Raw genomic sequence first — 19,514 nt, forward strand, 5'->3', positions numbered from 1 at the left:
AAAATACTGATTTAAATAAACCGAAATGTTTAAGTACACATTTTGTAATCCCTTATAGCAACCATTAAAAAAACTATAAACAAATACACTCAAAAATCACAATAAATAAACTGAAATGGAATACTAAAAAAATGTTCAAATACCCTAAAAGAGGCAGGTAAGGTAAACAGGAAAAAAAAGCAGAAAACAAGTAAAAAAACAAACAATAAAATGATATTCTTAAACCAAAACATATCATTAATTATACTACATATAAATAGTCTAAACACAAATTAAAAGACAAAGTGTCAGAATGGATTTTTTTAAATGACTCAGTTATATGCCATCTCTAAAAATTCATTTAATATGTAATGATACAAGGCAACTAAAAGTAAATGAGTGGAGGGGTGCCTGCATGGCTCAGTCACTTAAGCGTCCATCTCTTGATTTCCACTTGGATCATGATCTCGTGGTTCATGAGTTCGAGTCCTGCATCAGGCTCTGTTCTGACAGCATGGAGCCTGCTTGGGATTCTCTCTCTCCTTCTCTCTCTGCCCCTCCTCTGCTTGCATGCTTGCATGTTTGCGCGCGCGCTCTCTCTCTCTCTCTCTCTCTCAAAATAAATAAATAAACTTAAAAAAAAAGTAAATGGGTGGAAAAAATATATACCAAGAAACACTAATCAAAAGAAAGGTGAAATGACTTTATTAATATGAAACAAAACAGATTCCACAGCAAAGAAAATTACCAGAGATGAAGAGCAATAATAATAAAGGGGTAAATTTTCAAGAAAACATAACAATCTTACATGCATATGAAGTTAACAATAAGCCATCAAAACACAAAATGAGAACTGCAAGGTAAAATGGACCAACTTACAATTATATTAGAGATATCTAAACTACCCTCTCAGTAATAGAACTAGTAGAAAGAAAACCAGCAATAATAAAGTACTGAAGATCATGACCTCAACCAAAAGTACGAAATCAACATTTTACACATTGATCACCAAACTACAGCAGAAGTCATTCTTTTTAAAGTATACATTGAATAGTCACCAAGATAGACCACATCTTGGGTCATAAAACAAATCTTAACAAATTTAAATGAGCTGAAATCAATGATACTAAGTATATATGGCCTGTCTATATGGCATAAAATCAGAAATCAATTAACAGAAAGATAACAAGACAATGTCAAAAGACTGGGAAATTAACACATTTCAAAGTAATGCACAGGTTAAAATAGTCTCCAGGGAAATTTAAAAATATTTTGAATCAAATGAAAACACATCGAAATTTGTGGGGTGCAGTTAAAACAGTCCTTACAGGGAAATTTATAATATTAAATGCTTATGTTTACAAAAAACAAAAAAAACAAAAAACAAGGTCTGAAGTCAACAATCTAAACTTCCACCGTAAGAAACTAGAAAGAGAAAAGCAAAATAAACCCAAGGCAAGCAGAAAGAGGTGAAAAATGAAGAGCAGAAATCAATAAAACTGAAAAGAGAAAAACAGAAAAATAAATCAATGAAACTAAGAGTTGATTTGTTGAAAAGATAAATAAAATTGATAAACTATGCACAAGACTGTTGGGAAAAGAAAAACAGAGAAAAGACAGTAATTACAAGTATCAGGAATGAAAGAAGGGTATCTCTAGAGCCAGTACAGATATTAAAAGGATAAGGGAATACTACATCAACTCTAAATACACAAAGTCAACAACTTAGAGGATATACACCAGTTCCTCAAAGACCACAAACTACCAAAATTCACCCAAGAAGAACTGGGTAAGCTAAATAGTGTGATAACTATTCAAGAAACTTAGTTCAGAGTTTAAAGCCTTCCAAACTAGAAATGTCAAGACCTAGAAGGTTTCGACGGAGAATTCAACTAAATATTTACAGAAGAAATTTATACCAATTCTACAATCTCTTCCAGAAAATGGGAGGAGGAACATTTCCCAGCTCATTTACCAAAACCGGACAAACAAAAGTACAGTTGACCCTTGAACAACACGCGGGCAGGGGTGCCAACTCCCTGCCGGTTGAAAATTTGCATATAACTTTTTGACTCCTCAAAAAAATTATCTACTAATAACTTCTATTAGTAGATAGCCTACTGTTGACCAGAAGCTTTACTGATAATATAGTCAATTAACACATGTTTTGTATGTTATATGTATCATATACTACATCCTTACAATAAAGTAAGCTACAGAAAAAAAAAATACTGGGAAAATGATAAGGAAGAGAAAATGCATTTACAGTACAATGCTGTAAACTATCTGCATAGAAGCAGACTCACACAGTTCAAACCCATGTTGTTCAAGGGTCAATCATACAAAAAATAACAGCTATAAATGAATATCCCTCATGAACATAGATGTAAAATTCTCAATAGAATATTAGTAAACTGAATCCAGCAATACATATAAAGAATAATACACCAAAACCAAGAAGAGTTTATCCCAGGAATACAATGCTGGTTCAATATTTGTAAATCAATCAATGTAACCCCCCAATAGAAATAAGAATCACTTGATACTATCAATTGATGTATAGGCAATGATATCCACTCTCTTCACCCGTATTTGATACTGTACTAGAAGTCCTAGTTAATGCAATAAGGCAAGAAATATTGGAAAAAAAAAAAACCTGTTCCTATTCAAATTTTTTTTTTCAACGTTTTTATTTATTTTTGGGACAGAGAGAGACAGAGCATGAACGGGGGAGGGGCAGAGAGAGAGGGAGACACAGAATCGGAAACAGGCTCCAGGCTCTGAGCAATCAGCCCAGAGCCCGACGCGGGGCTCGAACTCACTGACCGCGAGATCGTGACCTGGCTGAAGTCGGACGCTCAACCGACTGCGCCACCCAGGCGACCCAACCTGTTCCTATTCAAAAACAACATGACTGCCTTCATGAAAATCCCAAGAAACATTCTACAAGCACTGTCTAGTGAATTTAGCAAGGTCACAGGAGACAAAGCCAACACGCAAAAATGTAATATATAGTATCATCTACATATTTTCTACATAACAGACATAATGTAGAAGACATACTATATAATATCAACATACAGTTGGAAAGCAAAAAAATTTTAAAACATTTACAATAGCTCCAGAAGAAGTAAATACTTAGGTACAAACTAACAAAATATGTATAGGAAATGTATGCAGAAAAGTACACAATCCTGATGAAAGAAATAAAACACTACCTAAATAAATGGAGATATACTACGTTCATGAATTGAAAGACAAAATATAGTAATGACGTTAATTCTCCCCAAACTGATCTATAGATTTAACAGAATACCAATCAAAAGCCCAGCAAGTTTTTTGTAGATATTAGAGAAGCTGATTCTAAAATTTACATATAAAGCAAAAAAACTAGGATAAATGAAACAATTATGAAAAGGAACAATAAAGTTGGAAGAGTCAATTTTAATACTCAGTACTTAGCCACTGTCTTAAAACCCAATTCTAATACTATAAAGCCACAGTAAGCAAACAGTGCGGCATTAGCAAAGGGATAGACACATATCAATGCAACGACTGGAAAGTCCAGGAATAATCACATACAAATTAAGTTAATTCATTTTTTACAAAGTACAAAAGCAATTCAATAGGAAAAAATAGTATTAGAAAAACTGGATATCCATGTGCAAAAATAAAAAATAACTTCAACCCAAACCTTGTACTTTATACAAAAATTTACTCAAAATGGACTAATGGTCTAATAATACAATGAAAAACTATAAAACTCTTAGAAGAAAACATAGGAGAAAATCTTCATTACCAGACAACAGGCAAAAAAATTCTTAGACATGAGATCAAAAGCACAATCCATAAAAGAAAAAATTATAAAATACACTATTAAGAGAGTAAAAAACCAAGGTACAGACTGAGAGAAAATATTTACAAATCATGTATCTGAGAAAGGACCCGTAATGAGAATACAAACCATAAAAAAATTCTCAAAACTAAACAAAAAGAAAACAACCTAATTAACCAATTAACAAAAATTATAAACAGAAACTTCATCAAACAGGATGTAAGGATGACATGAAAGGGTATTTAACATTACGTGCCATTAAGGAAATGCAAAATAAAACCAAGATGAGCTCCTACTACATAATTATAAGAATAGTTAAAATTAAAAGTTCTGGTAATACCAAGTGCTGACAAGGATACAGAACAACAGGCACTAACACACAGTGCTGGAGGGAAGGCAAAATAATAAAGCCACTGTGAAAAAAAATTTGGCAGTTTTGCATGAAGTGAAACATACACTTAGTATATAGCCCAACAGTCATACATCTCTAGGATACATCTCTATCCTAGAGAAATGGAAACTATATTCATGCAAAATTTGTACAGAAATGTTCATAGCAGATTATAATTACCAAAAAAAAATAATAAAAACCAAAATGAATAAACACTGTGGTACAAACCATGGAATATTACTCTAATACAAAGAACTATTGGCACACACTTTGGATGAATCTTAAAGATATAACTAGTGAGTAAATAAAGCCAATTTCAAAATGTTATATTACATATAATTCCATTTATATGACAATTCTCAAAAAGGCAAAACTACAGTGATGGACAACAGATGAGTGGTTGCCAGGGATTAGGGGTTGGGGAAATGTGTGACACAAGGGAACAACACAAGGGAGTTTTTCTAAGGACAATGAAACTGTTCTGAATCATAATCACAATGATGGTTACATGAATCTATATATGTCTTTAAAACTTATTGAACTGAACATCTAAAAGGAATAAATTGCACCACAGTACTTTTAAAAATAAAAATTGTTTAAATGGTTTTCCCTAAAATTACAGTAAAATTTCAATTAAGTTCAACAAACATGTATTTACCACCCAGCACATCAAAGTACCATGGTAAACACTTTTATACAAAAGTAAAAGATACCTTCTATAGCCCTAAAAAACTTCTAGAAAATATATATCACATACATAACTAATCAATACAAATCAGGCTTTGGCAAGGTCCTGAGTGACTTATCAAGGACCAGGGAAGACAGCTGGAAGAGAGTCTGGAAGAAGCATTTTCAGGCAATGAGCTAGGTCCTGAAAGCTGGAGCAGGACATGGCCTTGGGCCAGTTAAGACATGAGGAAATGTATTAAGGATAGGGGGAAAACAGTTTGCATCTGCAGTAGATAACCCTCTATCTTGACCTGAGAAACTAAACACTAATTTAAATAAGTGATTTAGGGACGCCTGGGTGGCACAGTCGGTTAAGCGTCCGACTTCAACCAGGTCACGATCTCACGGTCCGTGAGTTCGAGCCCCGCGTCGGGCTCTGGGCTGATGGCTCAGAGCCTGGAGCCTGTTTCCGATTCTGTGTCTCCCTCTCTCTCTGCCCCTCCCCCGTTCATGCTCTGTCTCTCTCTGTCCCAAAAATAAATAAACGTTGAAAAAAATAAATAAATAAATAAATAAATAAATAAGTGATTTATTTAGCTCCTTATTTTAACCTAATAACACGGGAAGTATGAGAACAAAGTAGTATCTTAAGAAACAAGATACATTTAATTTTAGAAATGATACCCCAAAAAGCAGGATATTAAGGGGGGGGGGACAGCTAACGAAAAATGAAAATAAACCAATGTATACTACATAGTTTGGCATCTAGCCAAACAATATTATCCTTTTTAAGCTTTACAAACGACCTTTCATGGAGACAGGTCTTGTTGTCTCTCATTCACATATGTAGAAACTGTGCTTCCTAGAGTAGGTCCTAGCCAGGGAAACAGAGCTGGGGCTAGAACACAGTGTTGGCTCTAACTGCTAGGCCCTGGGTTTCCACTGTGGGGTCCACTGACAGAGCCAGGGGCCAACTCTAGCCCAAGTCCAATTTGTGTTTGACCCAAAGGCTAAGAAAAGATTTTACTTTTTGTTTTTAGAGAAAGAAAGAGGGTAGGGGAGAGGGCCAGAGGTCAGAGAGAGAGAGAGAGAGAGAGAGAGAGAGAGAGAGAGAGAGAAAGAGAATCTCAAGCAGGCTCCATGCTCAGGGTAACACAGGGCTCGATCCCATGACCCTGGAATCATGATCTGAGCCAAAACCAAGAGTCAGACACTCAACTGACTAAGCCACCTAGGCACCCCATGATTTTATGTTTTTAAATGACTGAAAAATAATCAAAATAATAATAATATTTTGTGACATTAACATTATATGAACTTCACATTTTGGTCTGTTAATAAAGTTTTATTGGCACATAGCCACATCCATTTGCTTAGTTTTGCCTTTGGCTGCTTTGGTACAACAGCTGCAGGGTCTCATACTTACCTCATAGTTATGGTCCACAAGGCTTAAAATATTTACTATCTGACCCTTTACAGAAAATTTGCCAACGTGTGACCTATACCATTCTACAAATTTTACAAATAAGAATACAAAATGATCATTTTAAACTGGGTATACTGGTCATATAATCTCTTGTCCAGGATGAAAAGCTTTGACAGTCACCAGGAAGCAGACAAGAAGTATCACTAACCATACCTCAAGTTTTATTCTCAGGGGCATAAATGAGAACATTTACAACAGCAAAGGCAGAATGAAGTCACTAGAGGTTAAGAAAACAACAGAGAAGAATAACTGAAACAATAAGAATTAGCATGACCAGTTCAGAGACATCACATTCCCTTCAGTATTTGTCTGCTCTCCTTTTTATGGATGCAGGGTTAAAAGTTTACAGAGAGAAAATAAACAGAACACAAACTGCCCAAACACATCACAAATCATGGAAAGCTGGGAAGAAGGAGAAATTGGAGAAGCTGACTTTCCAAGACCATATACCTGAGAGGCCACTGACGGGGGAGACCTCTGCCACCTGGTCCCTAAAAATGGAATTAGGGGAGTGCCTGGGTGGCCAGTTGGTTAAGCGTCTGACTTTGGCTCAGGTCATGATCTCATGGTCAGTGGGGTCAGCTATGTGCTGACCACTCAGAGCCTGGAGACTTCTGTGGATTCTGTGTCTCCCTCTCTCTCTGCCCCTCCCCTGCTCACGTGTGTGCTCTCTCTCTCAAAAAAAAAAAAAAAAAAAAAAAAAGGATTTTTTTAAAAGAGTAAAAAAAAAAAAAAGAAAGTGGAACTAGGACTGGATGACCTCAGGACTTTAAGACATTCCTGTCCAGTTACAGTGAGGAAGTTTTTACAAACCATCCAAAGTGATTTCCATTCAAGTTGCTATATCCAGGACCTACAGAAGGATGAGTGCCAAGGTGTGAAGGCTTGGCACCCAGGGGCAGCAGCAGCCTAGAGTCAGAAAGCACTTCTGTGGGGGACACAGCAGGAGGGGTATACCTGTAACAGTCTTGGGCCACCATCAGGAAAATCAGCATTTCACCATCCGAGAAGGTTCACTTGGGTTTTGTTTTTACCTTAATCACTAACTTTAAGAAATCTTGTTCACTATCGATTGCTTCTGAAAAATAGATTGCAGGAGGGGCGCCTGGGTGGCTCAGTCAGTTAAGCATCCGACTCTTGATTTCCACACAGGTAATGAGATCTCATGGTTCATGAGATCAAGCCCCACAACAGTCTCTGCGCTGACAGACTGGTGCCTGCTTGGGATTCTGTCTCCGTCTGTCTCTGCCCCTCTCCCGTTCTCTCTCTCTCAAAAAATAAACTATAGATAGACAGACAGACTGATTGACTGTAGGAGAAAACGATGGGTAACTAAGCACATTAGTGAGGGTTCTCCACAGAAAGAGAACCAAAAGAATGTATAGGAGAGGGAGAGAAAGGGAAAGAGGGAGGCAGAAGCTATTTATTTTAAGGAACTGGCTCATACAATTATAGAAGTGCAAGCCCCAAATCTGCAGGGCAGGCTGGCAGACTGGAGACACAGGAACCAGTTATGTTAGTTTGTATCCAAAGGAAATGTGGAGGCAGAATTCATTCTTGCTGAAGGTCAGTCTTTTTTCTATTCATGCTCTTCAACTGCTTGGGATAAAGCCCACCCACATTATAGGGTAATCTGCTTTACTCAAAGTCCATCAATTTACATGTGAATCTCATCCAAAAAACACCTTCACAGAAATATCCAGAATAGTATTTGACCAAACATCTGGGCAACATAGCCCAGCAAGGTTGATACATAATTTAACCATCACACTAAGGGTCCCAACTAATCAAACACTAGTTAAAAAAAGATACTGTATTATGTATTTGTATGACACTGAAATTTTTTTCTTCTTACAAAGAAGTACAGTTTTAAGAGAGATTAGACGTGACAACTTTCTAATAGAACATAAACACATGGAGGGGCTCTGGGTGGGGGGAATGGGCTAAATGGGTAAGGGGCATTAAGGAAGACACTTGCTGGGATGAGCATTGGATGTTATACACAGGGGATGAATCACTGGAATCTACTCCTGAAATCATTACAGCACTGTATGCTAACTAACTTGGATGTAAATTAAAAATAAATAAATAAATAAATAAATAAATAAATAAATAAAACACAAACACAGAAGTGGTCATTCAAATTTCCCTTGATATTCTTTTGCATTATTAAAAAAAATTTTTAATGTTTATTTATTTTTGAGAGAGAGAGAGACAAGAGCACGAGCGGGGGAGGAGTAGAGAGAGAGGGAGACACAGAATCTGAAACAGGCTCCAGGCTCTGAGCTGTCAGCACAGAGCCCAACAAGGGGCTCGAACACACAAACCATGAGATCATGACCCAAGCCAAAGCCGGACACTCAACTGACTGAGCCACCCAGGTGCCCCAATATTCTTTTGCATTATAAAGATACAGTGCAACTATCTCTTATGTCTAGCTCATTATTAGTAATGTAATACATGTAACATGGCACCCTTACAATTTAAAGAGTTCAGAATAAATAAAAAGATACCTATGTCCATTTAACAGGAAAATTTCATTCTCCAGTAAAAAAAATGATCAAACCAATAACTGGATTTTAAAAGATGGAGAAATAAAATTAAGGAAGAATACTCAGAAGGATGGATAGCAGAGTAAAAAAGCTCAAAGCATTCACTTGAATGATACATAAAAGGTCACTTATCTTCTGTGTCCCATCCTTCTTAGGGGAATTTGTACACCCCTCTTCGGCCTGAAGCTGAAAGTACTCACTAATTCACAACACAGATTACTTATTTATGGGATCCCTCCTGTGTGCCAGCACTCTGCTTGGTGGTGGGGGTACATACCATGGTGAAAAAACAGAGCTTGTCCCCACAGGTCATAGCCATTATAGAGTTGTTACAGGCAGGGTGAGGAATGTAAATGTGAAGGCATAGCAGGGTGAGGGGATGTGAACAAGGCATAAGGCCTTGGCACCTGATCTCAGGGACCCTCCCTGGAAGCTTCTTGAACCACCCCATTACATTTTCTTCATATGTTTGCTTTCTGCTACCCCTTTGTTTTGTATTGGTTGTCCCAAAGAAAAAAATCTCTACTACTAAATAAGTAGCACTTTTCCACACAAAATTCAAATTCACATATTATCTGCCTTGGTTTACAAAATCTATAAAAATGTGTCAGAATTTACCAAGTTGATCAAGAAACAAAAGTGTGAGCCCTTTACTACTAGACTGGGTTTCCTCTCTGTAACCACTTCTCCATGCCAGCTGGGAAAAGTCAGAGCAGAGACATTCCCCTCTAGAGCCCAGGTCAGATTCCTGTGGAAACTGTTTGATACCATCTTCGCAGGATCAGACTCAAAATTCTGAACTAAAAATTGTCAAGGTGTTTTTACATCCCAATGGTCTTTGGCACTTTCCAGATGACCAGAATAACAAACATGGGCTCCCACATCACAGAATTCATGATGAAATGCTCACAAGCAAAAGGAAGGCCAAACATAAAATTAAGTAGAGTTGGGATGTTCCTTATTTCTTTATTAGCTCACTACTATCATTAGAGTTTCCCTGTGCTCTAGGCCCACAATATGGGAAGAGCTAGCAAATCAAAAAGAGAAAATTAAGGTGCCTAATTTCATACAAGTAGCATGTTATATGAATAAACACTCTGTAGTTCCCAGGACAGTGAGAGACCCTAGAGATGCATCCATGCCTCGCTGCCCTTGCTATGTTCTAACCCCCAGGGTGGACAACAAACAAATCCTCACACACAGCCACGAAGCCCATCACACCAAGAATTTTACTCCTGTCCATTCTGATACTGTTGCTAAGTATAATCAATTAACCAGAGCTTTATGTCTTATCTGCTTCCTTCCAAAGGTGAAGGCCAGAAATGGTTCTTCAATAAACAAGAACACAGAGCCTCAGTGGAACTACTAATCCTGTGGGGAACAGGCTCCAGCAGAAGCTGACATCACCCCTGCCAGTAGACACCAGGCAGACTCCCAGAGGTGGGTTACGCTTTCCATAAAGGACTCGAGATCCAAAGCAACAAGAACTAATTATGGAGAACAGAATAAGTTTATGAGGGAAATCTATTTGTGGTCATTTGCTTTGGAATATGGTTGGTTTTCTTTAATATTCTTATTTCCTAAGCAGCACGTGAGGAGGTTCTTTTCCTTACCTCTGCATCTCTAACTCCCAAAGCAATAGACTGTGCCTTAAAAGCAAACATGACATACTCTTTGAAAAGCAAGCATCATCCTTGGGACTTTGGAAACATGTTAGCAATGCAAATTCCCAGGCCCCATCCCGACTCTAAGAAATTCGAGACTCTGGAGGAAGGGCCAGCCATGGGTGTCTAACCAAGCCCTCCAGGTTATTCTAATGAGCAACAGAGGTTGAGACTCCTTGGGCTAGGGAATCAGGATTTAATTCTTTGAGTTCCCACCGCAGGAGGACAGAGTCTTCTTTAATTTTCCTAATTAAAAAGCAGTGGCTTTCAAACTTCAAAGTATAAACATGTCACCTAATAAATATTTTCCTAATTTGAAAGCAGTGGCTTTCAAACTTCAAAGTATAAACATGTCACCCAGGGAATGTGTCCACTGCATCAACAAGCATACTTCCCAGTATTTAGATGCAGCAGGGCACCTAAAAGAGTACATTTCACTACAGTCTGGCACAACACACTTCTGCTGCTTCCTGCTCACTGCTCCCTGTTGCCCCTGCACATCCACTGCCAGTCCTGCTTTCCACAGTCCTCCACCTGGAGGCCAGTGCCCACTTCTCCTACATAACCTCACATACCACCATCCCTCAAACCCAGACCAGGTCTCCATAACTGTTGCTCAAACTTCAGCCAACACTACCCCTGAACTGCTCACACCCTTTTTTTTGCCCAAATAATCATGAATTATTGTGGGAGAAAGCCCACATTTAATGTTTTACAACTCCAAAGAAAAGTTATAAAACAGCAGGAAAGCTGCCAATCAGCATAGGATATAATTGAAACATTCATGTTCAAGTAAATAATCTCTGAGCTCTTAAAAACACATAAAGAGTACTGACTAGACACCCACATACACACACTCAAAACAATTATCACACTTATACACAACATGAACTCATCAGCTCCATGGAACTACAAGAAGTTGATCCTGGTGTCAATAAATAATATCCGTAGTATAAAAGAAATAGCGAAACTTTCTCAAGAGGCCTCGCTTCAATTTCCAGCTCTTCCCCTGTTATTTGTGCAAACTGTGGCTTCCGTTTGTTGGTAAAGTTGAAGATAAAAGGAAATAATGAGAAAATACTTTCAAGGAAAAATATAGCAGCTAAGCAAAGTACTGGTTAATATTTCTACTACCTGCATAGACGAAAAAGGTTTACAATAAATTAAAGAGCTCATGCTTAAATTCTTCATACAAGGCCAGCCCTAAGCAAATATAAAAAATAAGCTTAGCATATCTTTTAGTAGCCTCTTAACTTTCTTGTTTTAATATCCTATTCCCTCCTCTACTTTCCCTCAAAATAATAAATACAAACAACCCCACATAGGGTGTTAATTAGAAACATTCACTTGAAAAAGTATGAGACCATAATCCAGCCTGTCTTTTGTGGGGGAATATCCCCAAAAATTAACAAAAAAATTGTACTATATGGGAGGCAGCTTTCTTTCCTCAACAGTAGGACTAGCAAGTTCTACATCTGATTGCAAAAGAAAGTAATAAAGTTTATTCCAGGGAAAATAGAAATTATTAGAAGCCACTATTTCCCAGAAATAAGCCATGAAAGAATCAAACTTGACAACAATAAAAACCTATCCTAGCATGGCTGTTTGTGGAAGAAAGAAACTGATCCCTTCCCAAAGAAAGTAATCTTTGAAAATACAACAAGGAATACTGTGTATCTAAAGAACTTCTACTCTAATCTGTATTTTCCTCATAATCAGCTACAATACCATCAACATACATAGTCTTTTATTTTTTTTTTCAATTTTTTTAATGTTTATTTATTTTTGACAGAGAAAGAGACAGAGCATGAGCAGGGGAGGGGTAGAGAAAGAGGGAGACACAGAATCGAAAGCAGGCTCCAGGCTCTGAGCTGCCAGCACAGAGCCCGATGCGGGGCTCAAACCCACAGACCGCGAGATCATGACCTGAGACGAAGTCAGACGCTCAACCGACTGAGCCACCCAGGTGCCCCATACATAGTCTTCTAAATGGAATTTGGTATAGATATAAACCTATCCGTGAAAAAAGTATTTTCTAACAATAAAAAGCACACATCAGGCCACACCTAAAATAGAAACTTTTACTGAATACCAAAAAAATGATCCCCCAAAAAACTATTCAATTGGGACCTACATTAAAAAAAAAATTATGCTGGGGCACCTGGGTGGCGCAGTCGGTTAAGCGTCCGACTTCAGCCAGGTCACGATCTCGTGGTCCGTGAGTTCGAGCCCCGCGTCGGGCTCTGGGCTGATGGCTCAGAGCCTGGAGCCTGTTTCTGATTCTGTGTCTCCCTCTCTCTCTGCCCCTCCCCCGTTCATGCTCTGTCTCTCTCTGTCCCAAAAATAAATAAACGTTGAAAAAAAAAAATTTTTTTTTAAAATTATGCTTTGCTTTCTAACCATATGACTTTCAAAAGAAGAAAACATATTCATCAAATATAATCAGAAATATACTTTGAATTTTTCCAAGTAAATAGTTTTTCTCAGAGCATCTTTTAGAATGAGTGTTTCATAAAAAAAAATTGGGGGAAATATTGTTTAATTCATTAACAAATACTGGAGGGGTGGGAAGAAGAGATGGGAAACTTTTTTTTAAACGTAATGAACCACTGAAACTATTAATAAATTACAGAGTGAAAGAGGACAGACACAAAAGAACAAATTACTACATCATTCCATTTACATGAAGTTCTAGAACAGGCAAAACTAATCAACAGAAAGAAAGATCAGACCCATGTCTGCATCTAGAAAGTGGGGTCTGGGAGGGGCCAGGAAGGGGCACAAGGGAATTTTCTAAGTGGGAAGTAATGTTGAGAGAGGTTTAGGTTACACAAGTTACATTTGTCAAAACTTGTGGAATAATAAAACATATGCATTTCATTATGCATATATTTTACTGAAAGAAAAAGCTAAACTGAACTCAATCAAGTAAATGATATGCATGAAGTAAGGGAGTCAGGTAAGATGCACCAATGGACAGAAGAATGGAGATCCACGGACCCCTGAGATAAACAAGTGAAGAGAAACACTTGTGGTAGGATCTGTGGGGTTTGCAACTGCTCACTATGTAGATATGTCAGTTGTTCTGGGTGTATGGAAATTTTCACAATGAAATGCCAGGAAAAAAAGAAAATTCTAGCTGTTGTAACCAAAAAAATATACCAATGTTTTCCAGTGTATTTTCAAATGGACACTATCTCAATTCATTCTACAAAGAGGGTAAGAACTACTTTCCAAAGTAATATTTTTATCCACCTTGATGGCTTTCAAATAATGGGACTAAAAAACTTCAGCAACTTCAGCAGTAGATCTCAAGTGGGTTTTTGAGATTCTACAGGTCTGGGGTGGGTACAGGCATCTATTTCTTTTTAAAGACTCAAAAGTTTCTGAGCCATAGCCAAGGTCGAGAACAACTAAATGACGGAGTCTTGTTGACTTTCCATAACAACAGGCCTAAACAAGTGTTTGCTGGTATTTCTCTGCAAAAAATACAAGATACAATGAAATAAGGGGCCAAGTCCAGTCCACAGGCCAAAGGCTTACAAAAAGTATTTTATATATTCCCATAGAAGAGTCAGATAGGAAAAATTTCAGGAGTAATTGTATCTCCTCACTCTTATAATAATTACTATTTATAGTTTGACAAGGCAAGATATATTGTAAAACTTAAAAGAAGAAATATTAACTGGGGAAGGACAGCAGAGCAAGGTAGCTTTGCAATGAAAAGACCTTCATTTACAAAGAACAATGAAATCCAGGTAGCTCATAATTAACTGTAATTTAGACAACAATCACCAAAGAAAAAACAAAATTTCAGAGTTATGTTCAGGTACTCATATTCCCATTGCACATTCCAAAATTTCTATAAACTACAATTTATAAAGGTCTTTACAAAATGAAAACTACTAGTGAAAGGTCCTTACCTTTTCTAGAAGGAAGCTCTCCATTCTGGTTTAATTCTGTCCCAGTATATACAATTTCTCCATCTTTAACCATTTCATTCCACAGGCCACAGAGCCCATCTCGTGTGAAAGCAAGCTGGTAACGATAAATAATAAACTTACAGAATGATCATACTCACAATGCAATTCTTAAAGAATTAGATGATTTTTTAAAAATTTTCATTTCCTCTTTTTTATTCAATCATCAACATTTAATAAAAATCATCCCAAAAAATATAGTTAAGTGAAAAAGGCACAGTGCATAACAGTATACATACCATGCTAACTTTTGCATAAGACACAAGAAAAAAGACACATACATACGCACTCTGGAAAGATAAACCAGAAACAAATAATAATAATTATCTACAGGGAGACAAGGAGAGGAACATGGGCAGTAGAGATGAATGAAAGATTTTGAATAAACTTTATATATTTTTACTTCTAAAACAGAGCAATGATTTTGATCTTCAAAAATTAAAATTCAACATAAAAAGGCAAAATCTACAACTGGTAACAAGCAAATTAACCTACGTTTATCACAAAGAAAAGCATCTCAGGGGCCTTTTCAATTATACATCATTAGTCAAATACACTCTAAGGGAAAAAATATCTTAAACTTTACTCATTGGTCCTATCAATAATCATAATATTGACTTTAATTAAAATCTTAAAACTACCTCATATATATTGTATGATACAGCAGTGTTAACATAATAAAACATGTTTACAGCAGTTATGTTAGTGTTACTAGATATGAATGTTTTAAGTATAAAAGAAATAAAATCAAGGACATTTTTAAGAACAAACTGAACTGGAAATCTCAATATGAATTTATATTTGAATATATGTGCTTCGTTTTGGAAAGGACCTAGAATCAATGATACTCTGAGAGCAATAAGTACTCCCAGCACCCACGTATCAGTTTTTAAATCTCACTTCCCTCAATGATACTCTGAGAGCAATAAGTACTCCCAGCACCCACGTATCAGTTTTTAAATCTCACTTCCCACTGAACAAAATCTGGGCTCTTAGGAAAAATTCAAGGGTCAGGGCAACAAGATGAGCCTGGAATATTTTGTGTTTGCACCAAAAAAGCTGGTTAAGGACTTATGGGGAATCCACTGACCAAATTTAAAACAATTTTGAGCATCAAAATACATAACTGCAGTGGACTGCAAAAGTAAATAAAAACACATGAGTCCATGGTAATATTCAAAGAAAAAAAAAACAAAAATAACTCTCACTTGTCAGTACTTAGGAGTCAGAAAAGGCTTTCCAGAGCAAGCAGCCAATGAGGGACAGGGGTGGACACCCAGAGAAGGCACCCATTGAAAACAGAAGCCCTCATATCATACACACAAGACACTTTACACTAAAACAGACACATCTGTTTGGCCATCTTTTTTTATTATTATTATTTTTAATGTTTATTTATTTTTTGAGAGAGAGAGACAGTGTGAGCAGGGTAGGGGCAGAGAGAGAGAGAGAGAGGGAGACACAGACTCTGAAGCAGGCCCCAAGCTCCAAGCTGTCAGCACAGAGACTGATGCAGGGCTCCAATTCACAAGCTGTGAGATCAGGACCTGAGCCGAAGTCAGATGCTTAACTGACTGAGCCACCCAGGCGTCCCTGTTTGGCCATCTTTTAAAGAAAAGCCAGGGCCTTTTTTTTTTTTTTTTACAAGTCCACTAACTCATTCCTTGTCATCATTCCAGCATGCACCACCCTCATGAAGCATCCACTATGTCCAGTCTCCAATTCTTTAAATGGAGCAAGAATTAAAGGGCACTTTGTGAGCAATCTCAGATTAGAATTCTTCCAGATTTTCAAGACCTTTTCCCCAATCCTTTAGAGTTCTCTTTTACCTAACCTGTACAAATAATATTTTCAGCATCTCACTTTTACCCAAAGCATGTGTGGTAAGCAAAAGTCTAAGCCCTCAAGATCCTCTTCCCCTAGTACATACATACCCTGTGTAATCCCCTCTGAGTTTGGGTGGGTACCCATGAATAAGATGGGACATCACACCTGTGACCAGGTTTTGTTTCCATCTATGGCAAACATGAAGGAACTTCTCACATATAATTAAAGTCCCACAACTGTTGATTTCTAGTTAATAAAAAAGAAGATTACCCTAGAGGCCCTACTTGATCAGGTGTAAGCCCTGAAGAGTGTGGGGCCATCCAGAAGAGACATTCTCTACAGCCATGAAGAGGCAAACTGCCATGAGCTGCTATGCAGACGGGCAGCATCTAGGAACCCATGACTCAGTCCCCCAACTGCAACGAACTAAATTCTGACAAAGAGGACACCAATGAGAGCACACCATGGCCCACACCCTGATTTCATGCAGCCTATTAGACCCAAAGCAGAGGGCCCAACTAAGCTGTGGCCAGACTCCTAACCCACAGAAACTCAGAGAGAGAATAAACATGAGTTGTTTTAAGGTGCTAAATTTGTGGCCAGTGACTTGTTATACAGCAAGAGAAAACCAATTCAGCATCCAACTTAGTTTTCATAGAAGCAACAGCTTTCTTTCAGCCCTCATATTTTATTTGTTCACCTCACTAACAAGATAACTGCCATAAACACACTTAGAATGAAAATATATGACTCTTGGGACGCCTGGATGGCTTAGTCGGTTAAGCTTCCAACTTCAACTCAGGTCATGATCTCGCGGTGAATTCGAGCCCTGAATCAGGCTCTGTGCTGACAGTCCAGAGCCTGGAGCTGCTTCACATTCTGTGTCTCCCTCTCTCTCTGCTCCTCCCCTGCTCACACTGTATCTCTCTCTCAAAAAAAATAAATAAACATTTACAAAAATTAAAAGAAGAAAAAAAGATAAAAGTATCAACTGGCAAGGAGAAAAGGAAACTCCTTCCTAAAGAGTGAGCCACAAACATTCAGCGCCCCTGTTGTTTTAATAAGGGAAGGGAAAAGACTGGCCCATCTACTCGTTTAGGTAAGAGGAGGGCAGCTAACACTGCCGGGGTTCAGTCCAGCTTCCACACAGCCACATAAGCCTTGGACGCAAACAGGAGCCAGATTAACCAGCCTCATGTGTGCCTCCAGCAGTTACACGGCATCTTTAGGTGGTCCAGGGAATAAATGATCATCATTTAAGGCGTAACTCACTATCAGTGCAATGGATAGAGACAGAAGAAGAAACTAGAAACAAAGAAAATAACTTTGGAGCCTTTTGCCAAGAGTCACCCCAAAAAAGGATGACAGCCTAAGCCAAGACAAGGAAAGTAAAGTACTTAAGACATTTCAGATCAAATGAGACAGATGAGACAAATGGAAAAAAAGGTAGGGATAGAATCAGAACAAGAGAGAACTAACTCAGTGTTAACCACTGAGATTTGCACTAACTATGAACATGAACACCGAGATTCTCTCTCCATGCACACATGCATATACTTATATGCACACTCACAGACACACAGACAGACACACACACACACACACACACATACACACTGCAAATACAAATCCAGATGTTAACAGAGTGTTCAGGACTAGAGATCCAAATTTGAGAGTCATCAGCAAGTGGGATATAGAATCAGGACCTGGAGGAAATGCCAACGCCCAAGGAGAGAGAGTAACCAACATCCTCAACCCCAACTGCACACTGGGATTACCCACAAGGTGACTGCATCAATGTCTTTGGATGCAGTCCCAGTTGAATAACATTGGTGTTTAGAGCTTAGAGATACCAAGAAAAAAAAAAAGAGAGACAGACAGACAGAGAGAGAGACAGAGAGAGAATGCACTTAAAAAGTAAGCCAAGGAAGGTCAGATAGAAACATAAAGTACATCTGTTTTAAGACATCAGACAGCCAGGAATAGGAGGCCTGAGACCCAAGAGAGAAGTACAGCCCAAAGAACCTAAGTCTGCTTCCCCAAAAGGCACTTGCCAATTCTGTGAGCAGGACTAAGCCAAGAGCTGAGCAGAGCTGCTAGGGGACAGGCTGCAGCCAGGGTCCTCATGGGGTAAAGGCCTAGTAAATAAACCTTGCTCTGAGCAAAACCTCGAAGGCCCACACACATGAGAAGCAGGGGTGAAGTGGGAGCAGATGGCATTCCTAGGGAAGAAGCCCAGTTTTGATTCATCTCAGTTCTCAACTTCTCTGCAGTGACCTGGGACTGCTAGTGCAACTGGACTGATAGATTCCCCCCCAGAGGAGGAAACTGTCACCCAGAGCCAGAGCCTCAAATCATCACAATAGTTTTTCATACACAGTTATCTGGAACTCAAACAAAAATAATAATGGATAAGGCAAGATAATGTGACAGAAAAATGGGAAAAAAAATGTATAGAAGACAATAGAAACAGACCAAGAGCAGATGCAAAAGATAGAAATATAGACACAGACTGTCCTAAAAAGGAGAGCCTGAGCAATAGATTAAGTCCTGACACTTTACTTGGCAAATGTCAGCCCAGGGCAGTGAGAGGCAGGGGAAAGGGGGACAAGGGAATACATGAAGCATAAGACACAGCACCTTACCACAGGGGTAAGCAAACTAAGGCCTAACCCACAGGCCAAATCTGGCCCACTACCTGATTTCATATGGCCCACAAACCAAAAATGGTTCTTACATTTTTCAATGGCTGAAAAATAGTCAAGGAAAATATTTTGTGACACAGGAAAATTATGACAAACTTCAGTATCAATAAAGCTTTAATGGAACCCAGACATACTTGTTATATATTATGTGTGGCATGACAATGGCAGAGGTAAGTAGTTGTTACAAAGAACACACGGCTCACAGAAATATTTACCATCTAGCCCTTTACAGAAAAAGGCCCTACTCCACAGTGAATAGCAGATACAGCAGGTTGTTGACTAGGCACATTCACTAGGCATGTGGGGCTCTTCTACTACGTTTGCAAAAAGAAACCATCAACAATCCAAGGAGGGAAGAAAAAAGAAATAAATTAAAATACTAGTTCCTTTATCTCTCCTTGTCAAGAGATGAATGTTCAGTCCATG

The 19,514-nt window shown here is 38.2% G+C and overlaps 1 protein-coding gene across 1 annotated transcript in view; it reads right to left on the bottom strand.

Moving 5' to 3' along the window:
* Positions 1 to 19,514, bottom strand: part of HERC2 (HECT and RLD domain containing E3 ubiquitin protein ligase 2) — a 262,633-nt gene that overhangs the window by 235,512 nt on the left and 7,607 nt on the right. The window contains exon 3 of the mRNA XM_040493913.1: positions 14,500 to 14,614. Within this exon, the coding sequence (XP_040349847.1) occupies positions 14,500 to 14,614 (115 nt within the window). The remainder of the gene's footprint in view (positions 1 to 14,499; positions 14,615 to 19,514) is intronic.

This window comes from Herpailurus yagouaroundi, unplaced genomic scaffold (genome assembly GCF_014898765.1).
Source record: "Herpailurus yagouaroundi ecotype Mexico unplaced genomic scaffold, PumYag 185, whole genome shotgun sequence".
Taxonomy (NCBI): Eukaryota; Metazoa; Chordata; class Mammalia; order Carnivora; family Felidae; genus Herpailurus; species Herpailurus yagouaroundi.